General features: G+C 42.6%; 1 protein-coding gene across 2 annotated transcripts in view; it reads left to right on the plus strand.

The window, feature by feature from the left end:
• TSEN15 (tRNA splicing endonuclease subunit 15) overlaps positions 1-6,481 on the plus strand; it is a 28,512-nt gene extending 22,031 nt beyond the window's left edge. For both annotated transcript variants that reach the window (XM_044301312.1, XM_044301311.1), the window contains exon 4: positions 5,850-6,481. In XM_044301312.1, coding sequence (XP_044157247.1) covers positions 5,850-6,054 — 205 coding nt within the window. In that variant the 3' untranslated portion in view covers positions 6,055-6,481. The remainder of the gene's footprint in view (positions 1-5,849) is intronic.
• Positions 6,482-24,646: the final 18,165 nt, after the last annotated feature.

The raw sequence follows: 24,646 nt of genomic DNA on the forward strand, positions 1-24,646 counted from the left end.
AAGCACACAGAGCTATGGGGACTGGGTATTGCGGATGTGCTAGCGGCCATCTAGCAACCCATGGCCTCAGCTTTATACACAAAATCCCGGTGACAGGTTCCCTTTAAGTTCATCTGTAAAGGTTAGAGTGCATTTTAGAGTAATTTTAGGTACATCCTGAAATTTCACCCACAAGCCAAATATCCCTAACTTTTTTTTTGTACTTCTTTATTGAGACTATTGCTGGATTCCTCCTGTTACGTGGCATGCATTTTACGTCCACTATACAAACTGTGGCATCTTGTGCCATGTTCAGGTAGGACTTTTGGTTGTGCTCCACAGATGTCATTTACTTTTCATCTCCAGTAACCCATCTTACTTGTGTGGTTGTATAATATGTATCTCATATTGCTAAATGGCACATCATTTTATCATAACGTATATCGTATAGTCCCAGTTAAAGAACAATGTGTTCATTATAGGTAGTCCTATGTAACAAGTGTGAGTGAGTTCATTCTCAGGACCAGAGCTGTGAGTAAAGATGCTAGAAAGGGTGGAAATTACACTGGAGAGCAACATTGATTTAGGTAAAATAAAGGTGTGTATTACTCTAGATAGTTCTTTTTTAAATTCATGGATAAAGTCCAGTGTCTTCTGGTCTGTAGGTGACTGAACTATGGAACAAGTCAATGAAATTAACTAAAATAGTTGGTGAATTAGGAGAATAATTCCTGGAGAGGCATAGTGACCTGAAATTACACTAGACAGACCTATAAAGAAATGAGAAGTCCAGGAAAGTTAAACTACGTTGCTTTCAGTATAATGAAGGATGTATACTCTTTAAAGACAGCACACCTATACATGACTGTAATGGTACCTTGTTATTTTCTTTAGACTTACAGAAGCAGGAAAAACAATGTTTACTGCATATGCAAATGAGCACCCGCAAGTGCCCAGGGGCGGCGTTCAGTGTGTAGGTGCCCAGGCTGCTCTGCCTTCCTTCAGTGTTACTCCTCCCCAGCCTCTTCCTTTGCCCGCCCTCCTATTACCTTGTGTCATCACTAGGTCCGGCCGAGATCCCGCGCCTTCACACTGCCTCGCCAGGTCGACGCGTGCGCACTAGTTGAATTGATGTCGTGACCACAATGGGCATCACAGTGTACATGCCCCGGCCCGGCAAAGCAGTCCGCAGTCGCAGGATCTTCCATTTAAAGGGGCATTTCCATCTGGGACATTTATGGCATTTATCATTGCAGTCAAAGATGCTGTGCGTGCGCAGTGTGCTCTTCATTAACATTGGGCCCCAATCTTGAAATAGGAGTGGGCCCCAGGAGTGTGACCTGCACCTATTAAATATTTATGGAATATCCTTTAATGCTTTTCATTATTTTGGATGGTCCATCCATCGTGTGTTCCTTTTGTGTAGCTGTTTATGCCAGAATGCTGTGGGCATTACAGAATGATGTAGAGGCACGGGCTGCTGAATCTGGTATTATTTTAACTTGTGAATGGAATAAACTCTGAATTTCTGTATCCACATCTACACTTGCCAGTAACACAAGTACGTGATTGTTCAGGATCCTCCCTGGGGAGCAGGTTCCTTTCGTTTCTTCCTGTCACTGGTGGAAATACTGTGTGGAGTGTGAAGCTACTGTGTCCGCTCTCTGCCATTGAATATTCAAGGGATTCCGGAATATCAGGGCTGAAGTGGAGGCTCTGGTGTTCTCTGGTGCCCGGCCATAGAGACTTTCCTGTTCCAATGAATGTCTTCCATTCATCTACATTGTCAGGTTGTATTACAAGTAAGGACAGAAGATGTTCTTATTTTATTTCAGCACTGGGTATTTAAAGGCCTTCATTGTCTGATTCAATAGAAAGCGGAAGTCCATTTAGTCTTCTGGTGCTTTCCATAGCAAAGAGATTACTTGTAGAAAACAGGCAAAAATAAAATGCTGCCACTAGGTACAGTTGTGTTCAAAATAATAGCAGTGTGTTTTAAAAAGTGAATAAAGCTCAAAATCCTTCTAATAGCTTTTATTTCCATACACACAAACACTACACATTCTATTCCAGATCAAAACATGAAGAAAAATATATCAAATTTGTGTTGTTCCAAAAATTGAAGAAAAGTGAATGTTAGACTTTTCAAAAAAAAAAAAACTAGCAGTATTTGTATTCTTCTTTACAAACTCAAACATTCACTATATAATCTGAAAAATGTTTGAAGATTTTGCTTTCCTTTGAATCACTTAACTAATATTTAGTTGTATAACCACTGTTTCTGAGAACTGCCGTACATCTGTGTTACATGGAGTCAACCAACTCCTGGCACCTGTGAACAGGTATTCCAGCCCAGGATGATTGGTCTACATTCCACAGTTCTTCTCTATTTCTTGGTTTTACCACAGAAATTGTATTTTTGATGTCACCCCTCAAGTTTTCTCTTGGATTAAGATCCGGGGATTGGGCTGACCACTCCATAACGTCAATCTTGTTGGTCTGGAACCAAGATGTTGCACGTTATTGGTGTGTTTGGGGTCTTTGTCTTGTTGGAACACCCATTTCAGGGGCATTTCCTCTTCAGCATAAGGCAGAATGACCTCTTCAAGTATTCTGATGTATTCAAACTGATCCATGATCCCTGGTATGCGATAAATAGGCCCAACACCGTAGTATGAGAAACATCCCCATATCATGATGCTTGCGCCGCCATGCTTCACTGTCTTCACAGTGTACTGTGGCTGGAATTCAGTGTTTGGGGTCGTCTGAGAAACTGTCTCCGGCCACTAGACCCAAAAAGAACAATCTTACTTTCATCAGTCCACAATTTTTTTTTTTAGGCCAGTCAATGTGCTCTTTGGCAAATTGTAACTTCTTCAGCACATGTCTTTTTTTCAACAGTGGGACTTTGCGGGAGCTTCTTGCAGATAGCTCGGCTTCACATAGGAGTCTTCTAATTGTAACAGAACTAACAGGTAACTTTAGACCTTCTTTGATCTTCCTGGAGCTGATTGCTGGCTGAGTCCTTGCAATTTTGGCTATTCTTCTATCCATTTGAATGGTTTTTCGCTTTCTTCCACGTCTTTCAGGTTTTGGTTGCCATTTGAAAGCATTTGCGATCATTTTAGCTGAGCAGCCCATCATTTTCTGCACTTTTTTAATATGTTTTCCCCTCTCCAATCAACTTTTTACATTTGCTGCCTTCCTTCCTTAAATAAGGGCAATAAATGCCACCTGTTTTTCAAAGAAGGAATGACCTCACTCATTGAACTCCACACTGCTATTATTTTGAACATGCCCCTTTCAATAAGTGATTCAATTACACAGAATCAGCAGCATGCATGTCATGACTGTTGGGTTTCTATTACTCTACTAAACCTGCTAGTAAATTATTTGCCATGTAGAAATATTATTTCTACCAAAAACAATGATTGATCAGGTTAGTGATGTCTGACTGCTATTATTTTGAGCACAACTGTATGCTTCAGTCTTTTTTTCCTCCAGGGGAATCTCTGCCACCCACTGAAGTGAGACAACCCTTTTAAGACTATTCCCTTTGTCCCTGGAAAACATTGTACTGAACAGTATACTGCTAAACATGTTTTATCTTTATCTTAATCTTTTATCTTAATACAAGCCACTTACTAATGTATTGTCATTACCCTTATTGCCTCCTTTGCTGGCTGAATTCATTTTTCCATCACATTATACACTGCTCGTTTCCAGGGGCAATCCAGCAGTGATGACCGTGTTTGCAAACTATAGGAAAAAGCATTGGATTATTTGGTGGCCGGGACCATGGAAGAGCACATAGTCACACACGGGCAGCAGCTCCCGTCCCTGAGACATCATATCTGCTTTGCAGCTGTGGCCGTGTCTCTTGGATACAAGCAGTGTATAATGTGATGGAAAAATGAATCCAGCCAGCAAAGGAGGCAATATGGACAATCTCTTTACATTAGTAAGTGCTTGTATTAACTTTTCCTACATGTTAAATGCCATTTGCTGAAGTGAGACAACCCCTTTAATGTAATATTTATGAAAATTGCTTCCTTCACAAATATTATTGTTTGGGTTGCCCTTGGAAATAGACAGCAGGTTAGCGCCACCCTACTGTCAGAGATGTAACTGCTTGGAATTGCAATTTCTTCAAAGAAAGTTTCTGTTAGCGGCGTCCATGATCTCAAATCTCCAATTGATATACCAAACCTCATCGGTGCAGTAAAATAAATCTCTGAGGGGTGCCAAATGGTTTATGCAGAGTTCCTCTGGCCCTTTGTTCTGGAAGTGAGTGCTGATTAAAGTTCACGGACTGTACCAGTGTGACCATCTGACCTGTTTCTACCTATTCTCGATGAGCTGATCATCGGTGGTCCAGCTGCCAGAGCCGCTGACAATAATAGCTGAAGCAGCCTAGGTTCTCGGTGTAGAACATGTTCTTCTGGGGATACATACCATTTCTCTGTGGCAGTGACTTTCAACCTTTTAGCACTGGAGAACACCTGTAAGCCCCTCAGGAACCCCCTACCAATTAGTTACATATTTTTTGTTTTTAATTTGTGAACTTGGTACATTTTCCACAAATTTTTTCTGGGCAGAGTAGTGCTCTTCTGTGTGGTGTCCCATCTTGCACCCGACTTCGAAATGCAGAGACAGACCGGTGTGATAATGTCATTATATGCATCACCATCTAGACCAGATGCAAAATTGGGAGCTACACAAAAAGCCTCACCATATTCCCCAAATCCATGATGAGTGGTGACCATAGGGCAGAAAGCTAAAGGGGTATGGTGAATTGACTGGTTCGCTTTAATGCCTAAAGATAGGTGTTCTCAAGAAGCATATGTACCTAATGATATTAGCTGGTGGCTGAGGTCCAGGCTTGTATGTGAGGTCAGTATTGGACCTAAAGGAGTGTGACTTTTTTTATGGGGTTGAAATCAGAGTGAATTTCAAGGTTGTACTTTTTTTACACTGTATTAGAATCCAGTATTGTGCGTGTTGGTTTCGTAAAGCTTTTTATTATATCTTGCTCATTTCTAAGTGCCTTTGCAACTAACACTTCCCTTATTGTATTATTTTGTATAAGAATTGCATTTTATTGCAGTCATACTTTACTTACTACGTACAGCCTTTTAGCAAGGTTCTTGGGGTGATCATGGGCAGCCAGATCTATGGGCCCCTGTTAGTCTGCACAGTTTTTCGGGCAATTAGAGTGTGACCAATGTCCAACTGTGTTCACACCTGCACTCGCAACATGCCATATATGGTGGTGCTCTGCTTGATTGCCATACAAAAATCAAAGAATTAAGAAAAAATGAATAGCGGCACTCCCATATAGTAATATTTGAAGCTTTATTCTGGTTAAAAACTGGAAAGTGCGGGCAGTTTATAACCAGAATATAGCTGCAAATATTACTTTATGGTGAGTGCCGCTATTCATTTTTTCTTTCATCAGGATGAGGGATGACCGGTTACTGGCAGCACATCTCCCAATGTAATCAGGGGTGTGCCGGTAACGATCAGTCCTCCCTCATTCAGTTTGTGTGATCAGGTGCATGGACCTGTTACCATTCATCACACTACCCGAATATCAGCCTTCAGTCCTTGAAGGACAGCCATCTGGTAAACATCCTTGAGTCCTATTTGGACCCAAGTAAGATCAGTTCTGTCTTTGTCACTAAATCCGCCTGATATCGTTTCAGCATTAACTCACATTTCAGAACAATTTCCACCTGAATTTGACCCAATAAAGTGATAGGATCCCTGATACAAATTGCATTGTTATATCTATCAGGTTTTAAAATCCAATATTAGAAATTAATTATATATTCGCTACATGTTGTATATCACTTATTACTATTTTTCAGAATTCAACAGTTTCTGAAATTGAGCCACACATCAGAAGAAGACCAAGGTCCTGCATGTTCTGTCCTCTTAGCTGTTGTTGAATCTGACTCAACAATAGTGTATTACAAATTGACGGATGGATTTGTGGTACCAGATCCCCCAGATTTTGTTGAGGATGTGGACCATAAACGTTGGAAGAAAAAGAAAATGAGGTTTCTGCGATAACCGAATGTTTATTGCTCACTGCGGTAGGAGTGTGGACCTTCACTCACGGTTTACATCTTCAGTCCAATGTACACTGTAAATAAGATTTTATAGGCTTTTCATGTGGCTAGCACTCAAGAACAAGTCCAGGAGCAGCAAGTGAGACCATACCATTACAACATACATTCCAGTTATACTGGGCGAAAACCAAGAAATATCAAGCTGTCAGATGTTCATTCCTGCTTTTGAGTGTTTCGGGCCCTAAATCGTTGCCATAACAGGTTGGCATGGCTAGACAGCCTTCTAGATAGGAAGTTTTTATTACACTCTGAGTAACACATCAAGACAAATGTAGAGTCTTCTTTAAATACCTTCTTTATTAGAATTTGGTAACAAATATTTCCTTTCCTTTAATGTGTCACCTGCACCAAATAAAGCTTCAGTTGTATAGTGTGTGCCCTCATCCTGATATCGGCTTGTTCTGTGAATTGGTTCTTCTTCCAGATGTTTCCACACCGTGGCTGGTAACAGACATTTTATTGTTAGCTGCCACTGCACGTGTCTGCCTGATGAACACCAACCAACACGTTATACCAATATACACGTAGTGAGATTTCCTAGAGGTATTGCTACAAGTCTTAATAAACTGAAGCCTAGCTTATTATAGTTCTGTGTAAGGCTCTGTTTGCATATGACATACCCCACCCATGCCCAATGGACCTCAGTGAGATCTGTCTGGCTGAGATGGTGTCCGTTGTTTGGAAGGTATAAATCACCCCAGCATGCAATGTTTTTTTTTCCTTTTAGGCCTCATGCACACGACCGTTGTGTGCACCCGTGGCCGTTGTTCCGTTTTCCGTGATTTTCTACAGACCCATTGACTTTCAATGGGTCCGTTGAAAACTCAGAAAATGCACCGTTTGTCATCCACCTCCGTGATCCGTGTATCCTGTCCGTCAAAAAAATAGGACCTGTCCTATTTTTTTTTTTTTACGGACAACGGTTCACGGACCCATTCAAGTCAATGGGTCAGTGAAAAAACACGGATGTACACAAGATTGGCATCCGTGTCTGTAGGCTACTTTCATACAGACTGATCCGAAGATCCGTCTGCATAAAAGCTTTTTATGTGATGGCGATGCTTCAAGTTAGAATATACTACGAACTGTGTACATGAACTGCCCCCTGCTGCCTGGCAGCACCCGATCTCTTACAGGGGGCTGTGATCCGCACAATTAACCCCTCAGGTGCTGCTCCTGAGGGGTTAATTGTGCGTATCATAGCCCCCTGTAAGAGATCAGGTGCTGCCAGGCAGCAGGGGCCAGACCCCCCTCCCTCCCCAGTTTTAATTTCATTGGTGGCCAGTGTGCGGCCCCCCTCCCTCTATTGTATTAATATCATTAGTGGCAAAGGGTGCTGCGCTGTCTGGGACCGGCCGGGAGCTCCTCCTACTGGCAATGCGCCGCACAGACCTGTCACTTACCAGTAGGAGGAGCTCCCGGCCGGTCCCAGACAGCGCAGCATCCTTTGCCACTAATGATATTAATATGATGCTTCTAATATCGGTAACCATGGCAGTAGCGTCCTGGTTGCCATGGTTACCGATCGGAGCCCCAGCGATTAAACTGGGACTCCGATCAGAACTCTCCGCTGCCACCAATGATCGGGGGGGAGAGGGGAGGCCGCACACTGGCCACCAATGATAATACAATAGCGGGAGGGGGGGGGCCGCACACTGGCCACCAATGATAATACAATAGAGGGGGGGGGCCACACACTGGCGACCAATGATAATACAATAGAGAGAGAGGGGGGGGGGGCGCACACTGGCCACCAATGATATTCAAACTGGGGAGGGAGGGGGGTCTGCCCCCTGCTGCCTGACAGCCCCTGATCTCTTACAGGGGGCTATGATATGCACAATTAACCCCTTCAGGTGCGGCACCTGAGGGGTTAATTGTGCTGATCACGGCCCCCTGTAAGAGATCGGGTGCTGCCAGGCAGCAGAGGTCAGTCATGTACACAGTTCTTAGTATATTCTAACTTGAAGTGTCCCCATCACCATGGGAACGCCTCTGTGTTAGAATATACTGTCGGATCTGAGTTTTCACGATGTAACTTAAATCCGATGGTATATTCTAACATAGAGGCGTTCCCATGGTGATGGGGATGCTTCAAGTTAAAATATACCATCGGATTGGAGAAAACTCCGATCCGATGGTATAATGGGGACTCCTGACTTGACATTGAAAGTCAACGGGGGACGGATCCGTTTGCAATTGCACCATATTGTGTCAACGTCAAACGGATCCGTCCCCATTGACTTGCATTATAAGTCAGGACGGATCCGTTTAGCTCCGTACGGGCAGGCGGACACCAAAACTACTTTTTTTTTCATGTCCGTGGATCCTCCAAAAATCAAGGAAGACCCACGGAAGGAAAAACGGATCACGGAACTACAGAACCCGTTTTTGCGGACCGAAAAAAAAACCGGTTGTGTGCATGAGGCCTTAAACTGATAGAATCTGTGGTCCAGGTATTGTTCCTGCAATATTTTATCTTTTCCTCACCCACATTGTGGATAAAGCTCAGACATATACAGGTCCTTCTCAAAAAATTAGCATATTGTGATAAAGTTCATTATTTTCTGTAATGTACTGATAAACATTAGACTTTCATATATTTTAGTTTCATTACACACCAACTGAAGTAGTTCAAGCCTTTTATTGTTTTAATATTGATGATTTTGGCATACAGCTCATGAAAACCCAAAATTCCTATCTCAAAAAATTAGCATATCATGAAAAGGTTCTCTAAACGAGCTATTAACCTAATCATCTGAATCAACTAATTAACTCTAAACACCTGCAAAAGATTCCTGAGGCTTTTAAAAACTCCCAGCCTGGTTCACTACTCAAAACCGCAATCATGGGTAAGACTGGCGACCTGACTGCTGTCCAGAAGGCCATCATTGACACCCTCAAGCAAGAGGGTAAGACACAGAAAGAAATTTCTGAACGAATAGGCTGTTCCCAGAGTGCTGTATCAAGGCACCTCAGTGGGAAGTCTGTGGGAAGGAAAAAGTGTGGCAGAAAACGCTGCACAACGAGAAGAGGTGACCGGACCCTGAGGAAGATTGTGGAGAAGGACCGATTCCAGACCTTGGTGGACCTGCGGAAGCAGTGGACTGAGTCTGAAGTAGAAACATCCAGAGCCACCGTGTACAGGCGTGTGCAGGAAATGGGCTACAGGTGCCACATTCCCCAGGTCAAGCCACTTTTGAACCAGAAACAGCGGCAGAAGCGTCTGACCTGGGCTACAGAGAAGCAGCACTGGACTGTTGCATGTCATTCGGAAATCAAGGTGCCAGAGTCTGGAGGAAGACTGGGGAGAGGGAAATGCCAAAATGCCTGAAGTCCAGTGTCAAGTACCCACAGTCAGTGATGGTCTGGGGTGCCATGTCAGCTGCTGGTGTTGGTCCACTGTGTTTTATCAAGGGCAGGGTCAATGCAGCTAGCTATCAGGAGATTTTGGAGCACTTCATGCTTCCATCTGCTGAAAAGCTTTATGGAGATGAAGATGTCATTTTTCAGCACGACCTGGCACCTGCTCACAGTGCCAAAACCACTGGTAAATGGTTTACTGACCATGGTATTACTGTGCTCAATTGGCCTGCCAACTCTCCTGACCTGAACCCCATAGAGAATCTGTGGGATATTGTGAAGAGAAAGTTGAGAGACGCAAGACCCAACACTCTGGATGAGCTTAAGGCCGCTATCGAAGCATCCTGGGCCTCCATAACACCTCAGCAGTGCCACAGGCTGATTGCCTCCATGCCACGCCGCATTGAAGCAGTCATTTCTGCAAAAGGATTCCTGACCAAGTATTGAGTGCAGAACTGAACATAATTATTTGAAGGTTGACTTTTTTTGTATTAAAAACACTTTTCTTTTATTGGTCGGATGAAATATGCTAATTTTTTGAGATAGGAAATTCGGGTTTTCATGAGCTGTATGCCAAAATCATCAATATTAAAACAATAAAAGGCTTGAACTACTTCAGTTGGTGTGTAATGAATCTAAAATATATGAAAGTCTAATGTTTATCAGTACATTACAGAAAATAATGAACTTTATCACAATATGCTAATTTTTTGAGAAGGACCTGTATATGGAAATGTGTTCTGCATTTTAGTCCTGAGTTCAGGAATGACCAGATTGCCTCAGTAGACATTGACCTGATTTTCTACCTGAAGCATTTCAGTTTATGCTGTGAATTGCCACCATGGATGTCACTCTTTGCAGTGCGTAGGAGAAATCCACAGCAAGATGCATTACAAATCCACACCGGAATCGCATCTGGCTGTACCCTAAAGGCAAAACCAGAAGTGAAACTGCGCAGAAAAACATGTAATGGAAATATTTGCATCTTAACATGTTCTGAACCCACTCCTAGTTTTGGCTGTGAAATACTCACCAGCATACTTTGGTATGAAAGTGACCTAGGCTCGCTCATACAGTCAGGCAGAGGGCCTGTACAGCCATGCACGGATGTCGCGTGGCTCAGCGTGCTGACTTACGGTTGCCATTAATTGCAGCGTGTTTAGGGAATACCTCTGTATATACAGTTTATTTCAGGCATATTTAGGTCCAGTAGATGCCCTAAGTGACTCCAGTAGGTCCAGTAGATGCTTAAAGTTACTCCGACAGTCCTTCTGCAGCATCATACAACACCTCCATAATACGGCCATGTGCATGAGCCCTTACACTGCATCGAATTCATTGTTACTATAACGCAAACCGTTTTCAGACACATGTTCAAGGTCCATATATTCTGTAGGGAAATTTTATTGTTTCGCCTGCACATGTTTCCAGCCACAATAATGGGATAAAGCTTGCATTCCAGACAAGCTAGAACATGGGACATTCACAGATGTTACAATTATTTATTTATTTTTTTTAGCAAAAACTGGTGAGGAACTCTGTAGTTGAACCTACTATAACTTAGTGTTTCCCAAGATACCCTGTAGTAAATATGTCGTATTAGCAGTTTATTATTGGCCACATTCTTTAGATTATGAATATTATGACTATATCAATGTTATTTTTATATATTGATTGAAATAATGAGAACTGCAAGAAAAGTAAATTATGTCGATTGGCATAGACGGGTTTCTAAAATTGTCTGGAGCAGAGAAGTATCTATATTCACGTCTGCTATTTTGCATCTTCTTTTGACCAGCAATTTTAATTTTGGTTGTGGTTTAAAGGGGTTGTGTGAGCTACAGCTATTGATGACCTCAGGATAGGTTATTAATACCGGATCAGTGAGATATCTATACAGGTGCATCTCAGTAAATTAGAATATCTTCGGAAAGTTAATTTATTTCAGTAATTTGATTCAAAAAGTCAAACTCATTTATATATTCATTATGTAAGACCGTGAACCGGGGAGGGACCCCCAGGATACAGCGAAGTCATGGAATAAGGAAAGCGACACGGACACCAGCTCCTGATACAAAAAACTGTAACTTTACTGAACAGGGGGATAAACAGTAGTATTAACAGTAATGACAACCGTGGTTACAGGGAGTATATATCACATATATATATGAAATACAATAAACACCTCACATTCCTTTCTCTTGCCCCCAAATGACACTGTTCATGTGCCCTGAGTACTCCCAGCCTGGACGCTGGGTTGCCTTGTAGTGTAGCAACAGTGGAGTGGCCAGAATACCCTATACCCCAGGCTCAGTGTCACGGTACCAGCCCAAATAAAAAACCGTACCCAAAGTGGCGTACACAGCAGAGCCCGCAAGTCAATACTGTGCCGCAGGGTAACGGACCTGACCGCTGGTGCACACAGCAGAGCCTGCAAGTCAATAACTGCCTGTAAGGCACTGACATGGGTATGTCCTGTGTTTACTGGTTGCTCCAGACAGACAGCAAGTCCCTGCCACAACATGTGACCCTGCAGAACCTGTACTCTGACCCTCTGTTCCGATCAGCTTCCTGACGCCGATACTCATTCCTGTGAACCACACGGTTCTCTCATGCAGCTCCCAAAATGGCGGACTAATTCTAATCCAAGCTGACAAACTCCACCTCTCCTGGTAGCTCCAACAGTTCCACGGTTCTTCCAGCCTTCCAGGACCCAGACCTCTCTCTCTCTCTGGGAAGCCTTCTGGATCACTGACCCTGGCCTGGTCCTTATCCGATGGGGACTTACACCAACTCGCAGGTCCTTCCATCCACCATGAGGCCTCACAGAGTCTGTAACCACATTCCACGTCCAACTGACCTTCCGGGAACCGATCCTTTCTCCCTTGGCAACATCTGCATCGCTGACAGGCATCAGTCACTTCTGACAGTGACTTTGACCGCTCCAAGTCCCACGGACCTGAGGATGGCACTGGCTCCTGTATTCAGCCTTTGCACAAACATGTCTCCTCATGTCACCATTTTCCTGCTCAGTCTGGCACACAGCATGAGTCATCATCTGTTTTGCATATCTAGATCCAGCAGTAACTTCGCTGTGTGGGGAAACAGCAGCCTCTTGTGGCAGAAAACAGAATGACAGTCTCAGAAACAGCATTCAAGAATCAGTGGCTGTTTCTCCATCTTACAATTGCACACAGAAAGCTCTATTTTAAGAGTTTATTTCTTTTAATGCTGACAGCACTGACCGTGGCACCCGCGGGATCCTGCTGGGTGCGGGGTGGCCATTGGGTCCCTGTGCTGCTGTGACGGGGACCCGATGGCAGGAAACACAGCCGGATACCTTCCTTAGGCATCGTGGCTGCCTTCCTTGACAGCCTGTGAGATCTAGCCCCCTGGATCTCAAAGGAAGCAGGCTGTGTAAGTGTATTACAGCATGTAATACACTTACAGCCAATGCATCACAATAGAGAAGTATTGTAATGCATTGTAAAAGGGATCAGAAAAATTTAAAAAATAAAGTTGTACAAAAAAAGTTACGTTTCAAGTAAAAAAAAAATAATCAAAAACGTCCTTTTCTTAAAATAAAGTAAAAAATTGGGAAAAAAAGAAAAGTAGACATATTAGGCATCGCCGCATCCGTATCGACTGGCTCTATAAAAATATCACATGACCAAAATGCCCCCTAAAATAGTACCAATCTGTTACCTCATCCTGCAAAAAATGAGCCCCTACCTAAGACAATCACCCAAAATTTTTTAAAAACTATGGCTTTCAGACTATAGAGACACTAAAACAGACATCCTCAAACTGCGGCCCTCCAGCTGTTACAAAACTACAACTCCCAGCATGCCCGAACAGCCTACAGGTATCGGCCTACAGCAGGGCATTGTGGAAGTTGTAGTTTTACAACAGCTGGTGGGTCGCAGTTTGAGGATGCCTGCACTAAAACACGATTTTTTTTGTTTCAAAAATGCTTTTATTTTTTTAACACCTTAAGGACCAGGCCATTTTTTTTTTTAATCTGACCAATGTCACGTTATGTGGTGATAACTTTAAAACGCTTTGACTTATCCAGGCCATTCTGAGATTGTTTTTTCGGCACATATTGTACTTCATGACACTGGTAAAATGAAGTAAAAAAAAAAAAAAAATTTATTTATAAAAAAATACCAAATTTACAATTTTTTTTTTTTTTAAATGGCAAATTTCCAAGTTTCAATTTCTCTACTTCTATAATACATAGTAATACCTACAAAAATAGTTGTTACTTTACATTCCCCATATGTCTAATTCATGTTTGGATCATTTTGGGAATGACATTTTATTTTGTGGGGATGTTACAAGGCTTAGAAGTTTAGTGGCAAAGACATTTTCAAAAACCCACTTTTTAAGGACCAGTTCAGGTCTGAATAAATAAACGTGAAAATGTAGAAGCAGCACCTTACGGTCTCAAGATAATGCGTCGTTCAATGCAGCAGCCTAGCCGTAGGCCCTTGATCCATCAGGCCTTGGAATACGTATATAAAAAGGAAGATGGCTTCGGCAGCATGTAGCAGTATCAAAACTTCTTTATTTGTACCTCCAGACACAAATGGCAACGTTTCGACTGTTCACCAGTCTTTGTCAAGCCTAATGACATCAGTGTTGGTAGGCATATAAATACCCCCCATACTAAAAAACACGCCCCACATTCAATCAACAGAGCTAATCATTGTGATGGAATAAATCTGTACAGGTTATTACTTACTGAAACCGGCATGGCCTCCATCCTCCTCATGTGCGCCACAGCGTGTTGTTTACTCGATTGCGCAGCCGCGGCTTGCCGGCTACACATGTCGGAAGTGTCGTCAGTTACCATGACTACGGCAGGCGTAGATGTCTCCGGCCAATAGAAAGCCAGAAGAGAACATTGTCGTCATCGTCGTCATCATCTGCGCGACGTCCACGTGACACCCCACATGGTGCGCACAACCGTGCGTCAATCTCATGGGTCACATGGGCGGCGCAGCCAATGAAGACACAATGCAAGTGTCGGAGCCATGGAAACCCAGACGCCGTGGACTGCGCAACTTAACCTAAGGTGATGTGCATGATCCATATGTCAACATGCACTCGATAGGTGGCTGGATGAACATTGTCAGATCAAGATCGCAACAATGATCACCACATTCTCCCTGACTAATGGCCAAATCAAACAGAGGTGGAGACCATGTCCGGCGTCGCATATCATTATGTATAGCACATATTTCACAAATGACACCCATCAGACAATAAAAGGCAATATATCATACAATTATAGCAGTCACTATAATGGGGATGTGTTGTCACATATAAAAAATTAATTATAAAAAATTAATTAATGATGTCCCTATACTGAAGAGGACCATCGAACGACCCACATCAGTCGATAGATGTAACGTTAAACTCCAAGTTTAACCCATAGGGTTGAAGGGATCTAAGGGTATGGATCCACTTTAATTCCTTTTTCCTTAGGATCGCCTTCCTATCACCACCTCTTCTCAGATATCCAACGCTGTCTATTACTCGGAATCTTAATTGATTAATAGCATGTTTGCAATCAATAAAATGTTTGGCAACCGGTTTGTCAATGGCTCCTGTTCTAATAGTACTCTTATGCTTATTAATCTTTTCCCTCAGTTCCATTGTGGTTTCACCCACATATATTAGGCTACACGGACACTGTATCATGTAAACCACATCTGTGGATTTGCATGTGAAGTGTCCCTTAATCTTAAACCGTTTACCACTATAGGGATGAGTAAAACCATCACCTCTCATGATGCAACTGCAGTTGCAGCAGGAGAGGCAAGGGAAATTACCATTCCTAAGTGGTGCCAGTCTTTTCTGTTTGTCTAAATCCTTGCCTCCTATGTCCGCTTTGACCAATCTGTCACGTAAATTGCGGGTCCGTTTATATGCCATCATTGGGGGGACAGAAAACTCTTTGACTGTTGGCAGTCCTTTCTGAAGGATCTGCCAGTCCTGGCGTAAGATTGCAGCAATATTGCGGCTGTCACCCCCAAAGATGGACACAAAAGGGATACGGGCAAACTCTTGTTTCAGTGGTTTTCTCACCAATGTGGATCCACGATTCATGGAAATGATCCTATGTTTGGTACGGTTAATCAGCTGGTTAGGGTAGCCTCTCTTTGCGAATTTCCTACACATCTCATCTATTCTGTAGTCCAATTGGGTGTCATCGGATACGATCCGACGTACCCTTAGTAACTGGCTCCATGGAAGAGAATTCACCATGGACTGAGGGTGATTACTGTTGTACATTAGTAGGGTATTCCTATCTGTAGGTTTCTGGAATAGATCAGTGCTGATCCTTCCATTGTGCACCTGAACTCGGACGTCAAGGAACTGCAGCTCACGGGCAGAATGCATCACGGTGAACTGCAGGTCCCGGACCCCAGAGTTCAGGTGCACATGGAAATCCTCCAGTTCAGGTATAGTGCCTGTCCAAATCAAGAAAATGTCGTCGATGTAGCGCCACCAGCACAGAACCCTCTCAAAAAAAGTGGAGCGATACACAAGCCGATCCTCGACCTCCGCCATGAAGATGTTAGCGTAGGTGGGGGCCATATTGGACCCCATCGCCACACCACGCTTTTGCTGGTAGAAGGTGTCCCCAAAGAGGAAATAATTCCTCCTCAGGACCACCTCCAGGAGGGCGAGGATCAACCGGCACGCCCCAGGAGAGAGTTCTGTGCTGGCAAGGGCCACATCGACGACACCCAAACCATAAGAGTGGTCGATGGACGTGTACAGCGATACAACATCGAAACTAACAAGTAAAAATTCCGCAGGCAAAACCAGTGCGTTCAGCTTAGTCAGGAAATGGCCAGTATCTCTGACATAGGAGGGGGCCGTGGTAGCATGGATCCGCAATACCCTATCTAAAAAAATTGATATGGGATTAAAGATGGAGCCCCTGCCCGACACAATGGGTCGGCCAGGGGGATCCATTAAACTCTTATGGATCTTTGGTAGAACATATATTACAGGGGTAATTGGGTGGCTCACATGTAAAAAATTATAAAGTTCATCATCGATGACTCCTTGGCTAAGTGCCTCATCCAATAGTACCCCTATAACACCTGCTATATCAAACTTCGGATCCTTGTTCAGTATCTCATAGACATTAACGTCCCCTACCTGTCGTGTGATCTCATTAATATATTTACAGGTATCCATAACGACCACGGCACCCCCCTTGTCAGCTGGCTTGATGGTTAAATTTGTGTTCCGTTCCAGTTCAGACAAAGCCCGCCTCTCAGCCTGGGACAGATTATGCCTGAACTGGTCAGTACTATCCTCCCTCAATTGGTCAATTCGTTTCCTGACAAAGCTGATATATGTTTCAACCACATGGTTATTTTGCGGTGGCGAAAAATAACTTTTGTTGCGTAAATCAAAATCTTTACACATAAGCGTATCAGTGGGTACAATTGGTGGACACCTAGATGTATCGATGTCTCTCATTGAGAAAAAGGCTTTCAGCCTAAGGCGTCTAAAAAACTTTTGTAGGTCCAGTTCAAGTTCGAACCAATCACGTGGGGTAGTGGGGCAGAATGTCAAGCCCCGGCTCAATACATTGGTTTGTATATCATCAAGTTGGGAAGATGAAATGTTCACAACTAGGTTCATTTCCGTAGCCCGCGTCTCGTTATCCTCCCCTGTGGATGGGAAGAGGCTTCCATGGGTGTAGGGGGAAGGGCCCTTGCTGGATCGATGGTGTCTCCTACCACCCCTTCTGTATCGCCCTCGCCTCTTTTTCGGCCATGGCCTAAAAAATTATTGGACGCACCTGACTCATCAGCAGAATCGGACTCACCAGTGCTGAAGCCAAACTTGCCTTGATCAAAGCGTTTCCCACGTCTCCGCCTGTTAAATCTTTGTGGTTGAGACGTCTGCCAATTGTAAATTTTACCAGATTGGTAATCATCCAAGTCTCTATGCCACTTATCCCTTTTGATGTGTTCAACCTCGGATTTGTGCCGCATAATGTGTTGATTCGTTTTTTCTTTATAAGCTGTAAACTCCTCGCCACTCATCAGGTCCCGAATCTGGGTTTCCAAATTGGTTGTGATTACCTTCAGGTTATCCACTTCTTTCTGTAGATAATCTATATTGAGCAACATCAATTCGAAAGAGTATTGATTATTTATTGCTTCAAAAGCTTTGCAAAAATCGCCGTTGGTAGGGAATAAATTCGGGCGAAGATTGGACCTGAGGCCCCTTGGTATTCTTTGCTGTTTATAATACTCTCTCAGGGTTATTAGGTGTAACTCCATGGTATTTAATCTCTTAAGATCTTGTTCAGCTTTACGTTTCAAGATATCAACCGAGGGGGAACTTAAAAAGGTTACATCACCTCCATCGACATTAATCAGCCGCTGAATGTCCTCCTCAGTATAGACGTACATGTGTCTTGATGAGGTATCCATGTTCTTACTTGGACCTGGGGGACCCTCCATGGTGTGTATAACTCCACGATTTTCAACCCCCTGGTGCACGCCTCCCGGATCAACAATAGATAAACGTGAAAATGTAGAAGCAGCACCTTACGGTCTCAAGATAATGCGTCGTTCAATGCAGCAGCCTAGCCGTAGGCCCTTGATCCATCAGGCCTTGGAATACGTATATAAAAAGGAAGATGGCTTCGGCAGCATGTAGCAGTATCAAAACTTCTTTATTTGTACCTCCAGACACAAATGGCAACGTTTCGACTGTTCACCAGTCTTTGTCAAGCCTAATGACATCAGTGTTGGTAGGCATATAAATACCCCCCATACTAAAAAACACGCCCCACATTCAATCAACAGAGCTAATCATTGTGATGGAATAAATCTGTACAGGTTATTACTTACTGAAACCGGCATGGCCTCCATCCTCCTCATGTGCGCCACAGCGTGTTGTTTACTCGATTGCGCAGCCGCGGCTTGCCGGCTACACATGTCGGAAGTGTCGTCAGTTACCATGACTACGGCAGGCGTAGATGTCTCCGGCCAATAGAAAGCCAGAAGAGAACATTGTCGTCATCGTCGTCATCATCTGCGCGACGTCCATGTGACACCCCACATGGTGCGCACAACCGTGCGTCAATCTCATGGGTCACATGGGCGGCGCAGCCAATGAAGACACAATGCAAGTGTCGGAGCCATGGAAACCCAGACGCCGTGGACTGCGCAACTTAACCTAAGGTGATGTGCATGATCCATATGTCAACATGCACTCGATAGGTGGCTGGATGAACATTGTCAGATCAAGATCGCAACAATGATCACCACATTCTCCCTGACTAATGGCCAAATCAAACAGAGGTGGAGACCATGTCCGGCGTCGCATATCATTATGTATAGCACATATTTCACAAATGACACCCATCAGACAATAAAAGGCAATATATCATACAATTATAGCAGTCACTATAATGGGGATGTGTTGTCACATATAAAAAATTAATTATAAAAAATTAATTAATGATGTCCCTATACTGAAGAGGACCATCGAACGACCCACATCAGTCGATAGATGTAACGTTAAACTCCAAGTTTAACCCATAGGGTTGAAGGGATCTAAGGGTATGGATCCACTTTAATTCCTTTTTCCTTAGGATCGCCTTCCTATCACCACCTCTTCTCAGATATCCAACGCTGTCTATTACTCGGAATCTTAATTGATTAATAGCATGTTTGCAATCAATAAAATGTTTGGCAACCGGTTTGTCAATGGCTCCTGTTCTAATAGTACTCTTATGCTTATTAATCCTAAGGAAAAAGGAATTAAAGTGGATCCATACCCTTAGATCCCTTCAACCCTATGGGTTAAACTTGGAGTTTAACGTTACATCTATCGACTGATGTGGGTCGTTCGATGGTCCTCTTCAGTATAGGGACATCATTAATTAATTTTTTATAATTAATTTTTTATATGTGACAACACATCCCCATTATAGTGACTGCTATAATTGTATGATATATTGCCTTTTATTGTCTGATGGGTGTCATTTGTGAAATATGTGCTATACATAATGATATGCGACGCCGGACATGGTCTCCACCTCTGTTTGATTTGGCCATTAGTCAGGGAGAATGTGGTGATCATTGTTGCGATCTTGATCTGACAATGTTCATCCAGCCACCTATCGAGTGCATGTTGACATATGGATCATGCACATCACCTTAGGTTAAGTTGCGCAGTCCACGGCGTCTGGGTTTCCATGGCTCCGACACTTGCATTGTGTCTTCATTGGCTGCGCCGCCCATGTGACCCATGAGATTGACGCACGGTTGTGCGCACCATGTGGGGTGTCACGTGGACGTCGCGCAGATGATGACGACGATGACGACAATGTTCTCTTCTGGCTTTCTATTGGCCGGAGACATCTACGCCTGCCGTAGTCATGGTAACTGACGACACTTCCGACATGTGTAGCCGGCAAGCCGCGGCTGCGCAATCGAGTAAACAACACGCTGTGGCGCACATGAGGAGGATGGAGGCCATGCCGGTTTCAGTAAGTAATAACCTGTACAGATTTATTCCATCACAATGATTAGCTCTGTTGATTGAATGTGGGGCGTGTTTTTTAGTATGGGGGGTATTTATATGCCTACCAACACTGATGTCATTAGGCTTGACAAAGACTGGTGAACAGTCGAAACAGTTCAGGTCTGAAGTCACTTTGTGAGGCTTACATAATAGAAACCACCCAAAAAATGACCCCGTTATAGAAACTACACCCCTCAAGGTATTTAAAACTGATTTTACAAACTTTGTTAACCCTTTAGGTGTTCCACAAGAGTTATTGGCAAATAGAGATGAAATTTCAGAATTGCAATTTTTGGGCAAATTTTCCATTTTACAATTTTTTTTCCAGTTACAAAGCAAGGGTTAACAGCCAAACAAAACTCATTATTTATGTCCCTGATTCTTTAGTTTACAGAAACACCCCATATGTGGTCGTAAACTGCTGTACGGGCACATGGCAGGGCGCATAAGGAAAGGAATGCCATATGATTTCTGGAAGGCAGATTTTGCTAGACAGTTTTTTTGGACACCATGTCCCATTTGAAGCTCCCATGATGCACCCCTAGAGTAAAAACTCCAAAAAAGTGACCCCATTTTAGAAACTACGGGATAGGGTGGAAGTTTTGTTGATACTAGTTTAGGGTACATATGATTTTTGGTTGCTCTATATTACACTTTTTGTGAGGCAAGGTAACAAGAAATAGCTTTTTTGGCACCTTTTTTTTGTTATTTACAACATTCATCTGACAGATTAGATCATGTGGTATTTTTATAGAGCAGGTTGTCACAGTCGCGGCGATACCTAATATGTATGCAATTTTTTTATTTATGTAAGTTTTACACAATGATTTCATAAAACAAATATATATATTATGTTTTAGTGTCTCCATAGTCTGAGAGCCATAGTTTTTTCAGTTTTTGGGCGATTATCTTAGGTAGGGTCTCATTTTTTGTGGGATGAGATGAAGATTTTATTGGCACTATTTTGGGGTGCATATGACTTTTTGATCGCTTGCTATTACACTTTTTGTGACATAAGATGACAAAAAATGTCTTTTTTTTACACCGTTTTTATTTTAATTTTTTTACGGTGTTCACCTGAGGGGTTAGGCCATGTGATATTATTATAGAGCTGGTCGAAACGGACGCGGCGATACCTAATATGTATACTTTTTTTTATTTATGTAAGTTTTACACAATAATATCATTTTTGAAACAAAAAAAATAATCATGTTATAGTATCCCCATATATTTTATTTTTATTTTTTGGGCCATTGTCTCATGTAGGGGCTAATTTTTTGCGGGATGAAGTGACGGTTTGATTGGTACTATTTCGGCCTACATGCAACTTTTTCGATCACTTTTATTACCTTTTTTGGGAAGTAAGGTGGGTAAAATTTCAATTTCCTGATAGTTTTTATTTTTATGGCGTTCACCGTGCGGGGAAAGTAACATAGATCAGGCAATACCTAATATGTGTAGTGTATTTAATTTTTTTAATTTTTATTCAGTGATAAATGTGTTATTTTACTCTTTACTTTTTCACTGTTTTTTTTTTTTTTTTTTGGACCCAGACCCACTTGGTTCGCGATTCCGCCTGCCGCACCTCCCGCACTGCCCACAACCCGCCCCCCCTGCATCCCCCCGACATAAAATCATTCGGGGGGGTTAAAAATATTTTAGTTTGGCCATTTTAAAGTTTCTGATCCCCGCGGTCCCGATCAGAAACTACAGAAAGCGCTGCAAACCGCAAGTCTAAATTGACCTGCGGTTTGTAGCGATCGCCGATACGGGGGGGTCACAGGACCCCCTCGGCATTGACCCTGGGTGCCTGGCTGTGTGTAACAGCCGGCACTCAGTGCTGTCACCATGTCTGCAGACATGGTGACAGTTTAATGCCATGACGAGTATACTCGTCCTGGAGCGCTAAGTATCAGTGCTCCAGGACGAGTATACTCGTCCTAGGTACTTAACGTGTTAAAGTAGACATATTTTCTATTGTCGCACCCATAAAAACCTGCTCCATAAAAATATCACATGAACTAACCCCTCAGATGAACAACGTAAAACAAAAAAGGGTCAAAAAAGCAATTTTTGGTCACCTTACATCACAAAAAGTGTAATACCAAGCGATCAAAAAGTCATATGCACTCTAAAATAGTACCAATTAAACCATCATCTCATACCGAAAAAAATGAGCCCCTATATGACAGTTGCCCCCCCAAAAAATATGTACCTTTCAGAAACACTAAAAAATCTTTTTTTTCAAAAATGCTTTATTATGTAAAACTGAAACAAAGAGCCGAAAAAAGTAGTATATTTGGTATTGTCGCAACCATAACAACCTGCTCTATAAAAATACCACATGATCTAACCTGTCAGATGAACATTGTAAATAACAAAAAAAAAAAATGTGGTTACCTTGCCTCACAAAAAGTGTAATATAGAGCAACTAAAAATCATATGTACCCGAAAATAATACTAACAAAACTGCCACCTTATCCTGTAGTTTCCAAAATGGGGTAATTTTTTTTGAGTTTCTACTCTAGGGGTGCATCAGGGGGTCTTCAAATGTGACATGGCAGCTTAATATTATCCCAGTGAAATCTGCCCTCCAAAAACCATATGGCGGTCTTTTCCTTCTGCGCCCTGCCTTGTGCCCAGCAGTTTACAAATATACAGGTGATTCTGTAAACGACAGAATCCGGACAATAAATATTGAGTTTTGTTTGGCTGTTAACCCTTGCTGTGTTACTGAATAAAATTGATTAAAATGGAAAATCTGCCATAAAGTGAAATTTCATCTAGATTTTCCTTTAATTCTTGTGGAATACCTAAAGGGTTACCAAAGTTTGTAAAATCAGTTTTGAATACTTTGATGGGTGTATTTTCCAAAATGGGGTAACTTTTTGGGAGTTTCTACTCTAGGGGTGCATCTGGATAAAAAAAATGGAAAATCTGCCAAAAAAGTGAAATTCTGAAATATTATCTACATTTTCCTTTAATTCTTGTGGAACACCTAAGGGGTTAACAAAGCTTGTAAAATCAGTTTTGAAAACCTTGAGGGGTGTAGTTTCTAAAATGGGGTCATTTGGGGTGGTTTCTATTATGTAAGCCTCACAAAGTGACTTTAGACCTGAACTGGTCCTAAAAAGTGGCTTTTGGAAATGTTCTGAAAAATTTTAAGTTTGCTTCTAAACCTACTAACGTCCCCAAGAAATAAAATGGCATTTACAAAATGATCCAAACATAAAGTAGACATATGTGAAATGTAAAGTAATAACTATTATATGAGGTATCACTATCTGTTTTAAAAGCAGAGTTATTGAAATTTGGAAAGTTGCAATTTTTTTTTATTATTATTTTTTATAAAAATGAAAAATATTGACTGAAATGTACCACTACCATGAAGTACAATGTGTCACGAGAAAACAGTCTCAGAACGGCTTGGATAAGTAAATGCGTTCCAAAGTTATTACCGCATAAAGTGACACGGCAGATTTGCAAAAATTGGCCTGGGAAGGTGAAAAGTGACTCAGTGCTGAAGGGGTTAACTGCCCCAGTGAAACAGAGCTCTGCCAGCCCAGTAGACTGCCACCAGTTCCTTGTTTGATATAAGCCTGGTCTGCTAACGGGATTATATAGGGTGAAAAACCAACCCACAGTAGCGTATAACTATGCCGAAGCACGGACATGGGAATTCAGGGAACGAGATACAAGGACAGCACAAGATTAAATTATATATTTAATTGCCTTAAAGGCGCACTAGACAATACACAATATACACAGAGAATATATACAGCGGTCGGATGTGCAAATACATGTGGTATAATACAAACAAAGTTAAGCATGGCAAGAGTCTGCATATAGTGGTCATTGACCTGTAGCTCCTGATAGCAATGGACATGTTGTGTTAGACAACTGTTCACATGGTGCAGTACTGCGTGGTGGCCTTTGTTTTTGTGGTGCTGTTCTGGTGGGTTGGTGGGACCCAGTGCCATCGATGGCATTGTCAGACAGCAGGATTGCTGTTTTGACACCTGGGTCCCGCCGTCTACCAGGGCAGTGCCGATTTGTCACCGCACTGCGCTGCGCCTTTTTGTCAGAGTAGGTCCCACTCAAAGAGGCGACCTTGGCGTGGTGAGTGGGCTTATGCCTTTTGATCAAAATGTACACTAATGCCTCTTGTACAGCATGAAGTATGAGGGGCTGTACACTTTAATATAGCGCTGATAAGCGAGTTAGATCAAAGCATAGCATTGTGGATGTGCGATCCAGTTCTGTTTCTCTCCCCCATGTATAGAAAATCTCAAGTTTTGGTAAGGATCATTAACTTGAGATCCAAAACACATCGATTTTGCATCTGTCTTGTTTTGTATGGATTTTACCACATCGAATAAAGGATAATGTTTTATCAGAAGCTGGACCCTTTTACTTTTTACACACAAAACCCATCATGGACCATACGTTTCTACCAGAAGGTCACAGGGAGATGGTTCTGGGACCAACGGATCCACCTGGTTTCCGGCTACAAGTGGAGACCAAACATGGTGCTGTTATTAGGTTCATGCTGGGAGATCTCTGTATCTCCTCTTCCTGGCACCCTACCCCCA

Source organism: Bufo gargarizans, chromosome 7 (assembly GCF_014858855.1).
Source record: "Bufo gargarizans isolate SCDJY-AF-19 chromosome 7, ASM1485885v1, whole genome shotgun sequence".
Classification (NCBI taxonomy): Eukaryota; Metazoa; Chordata; class Amphibia; order Anura; family Bufonidae; genus Bufo; species Bufo gargarizans.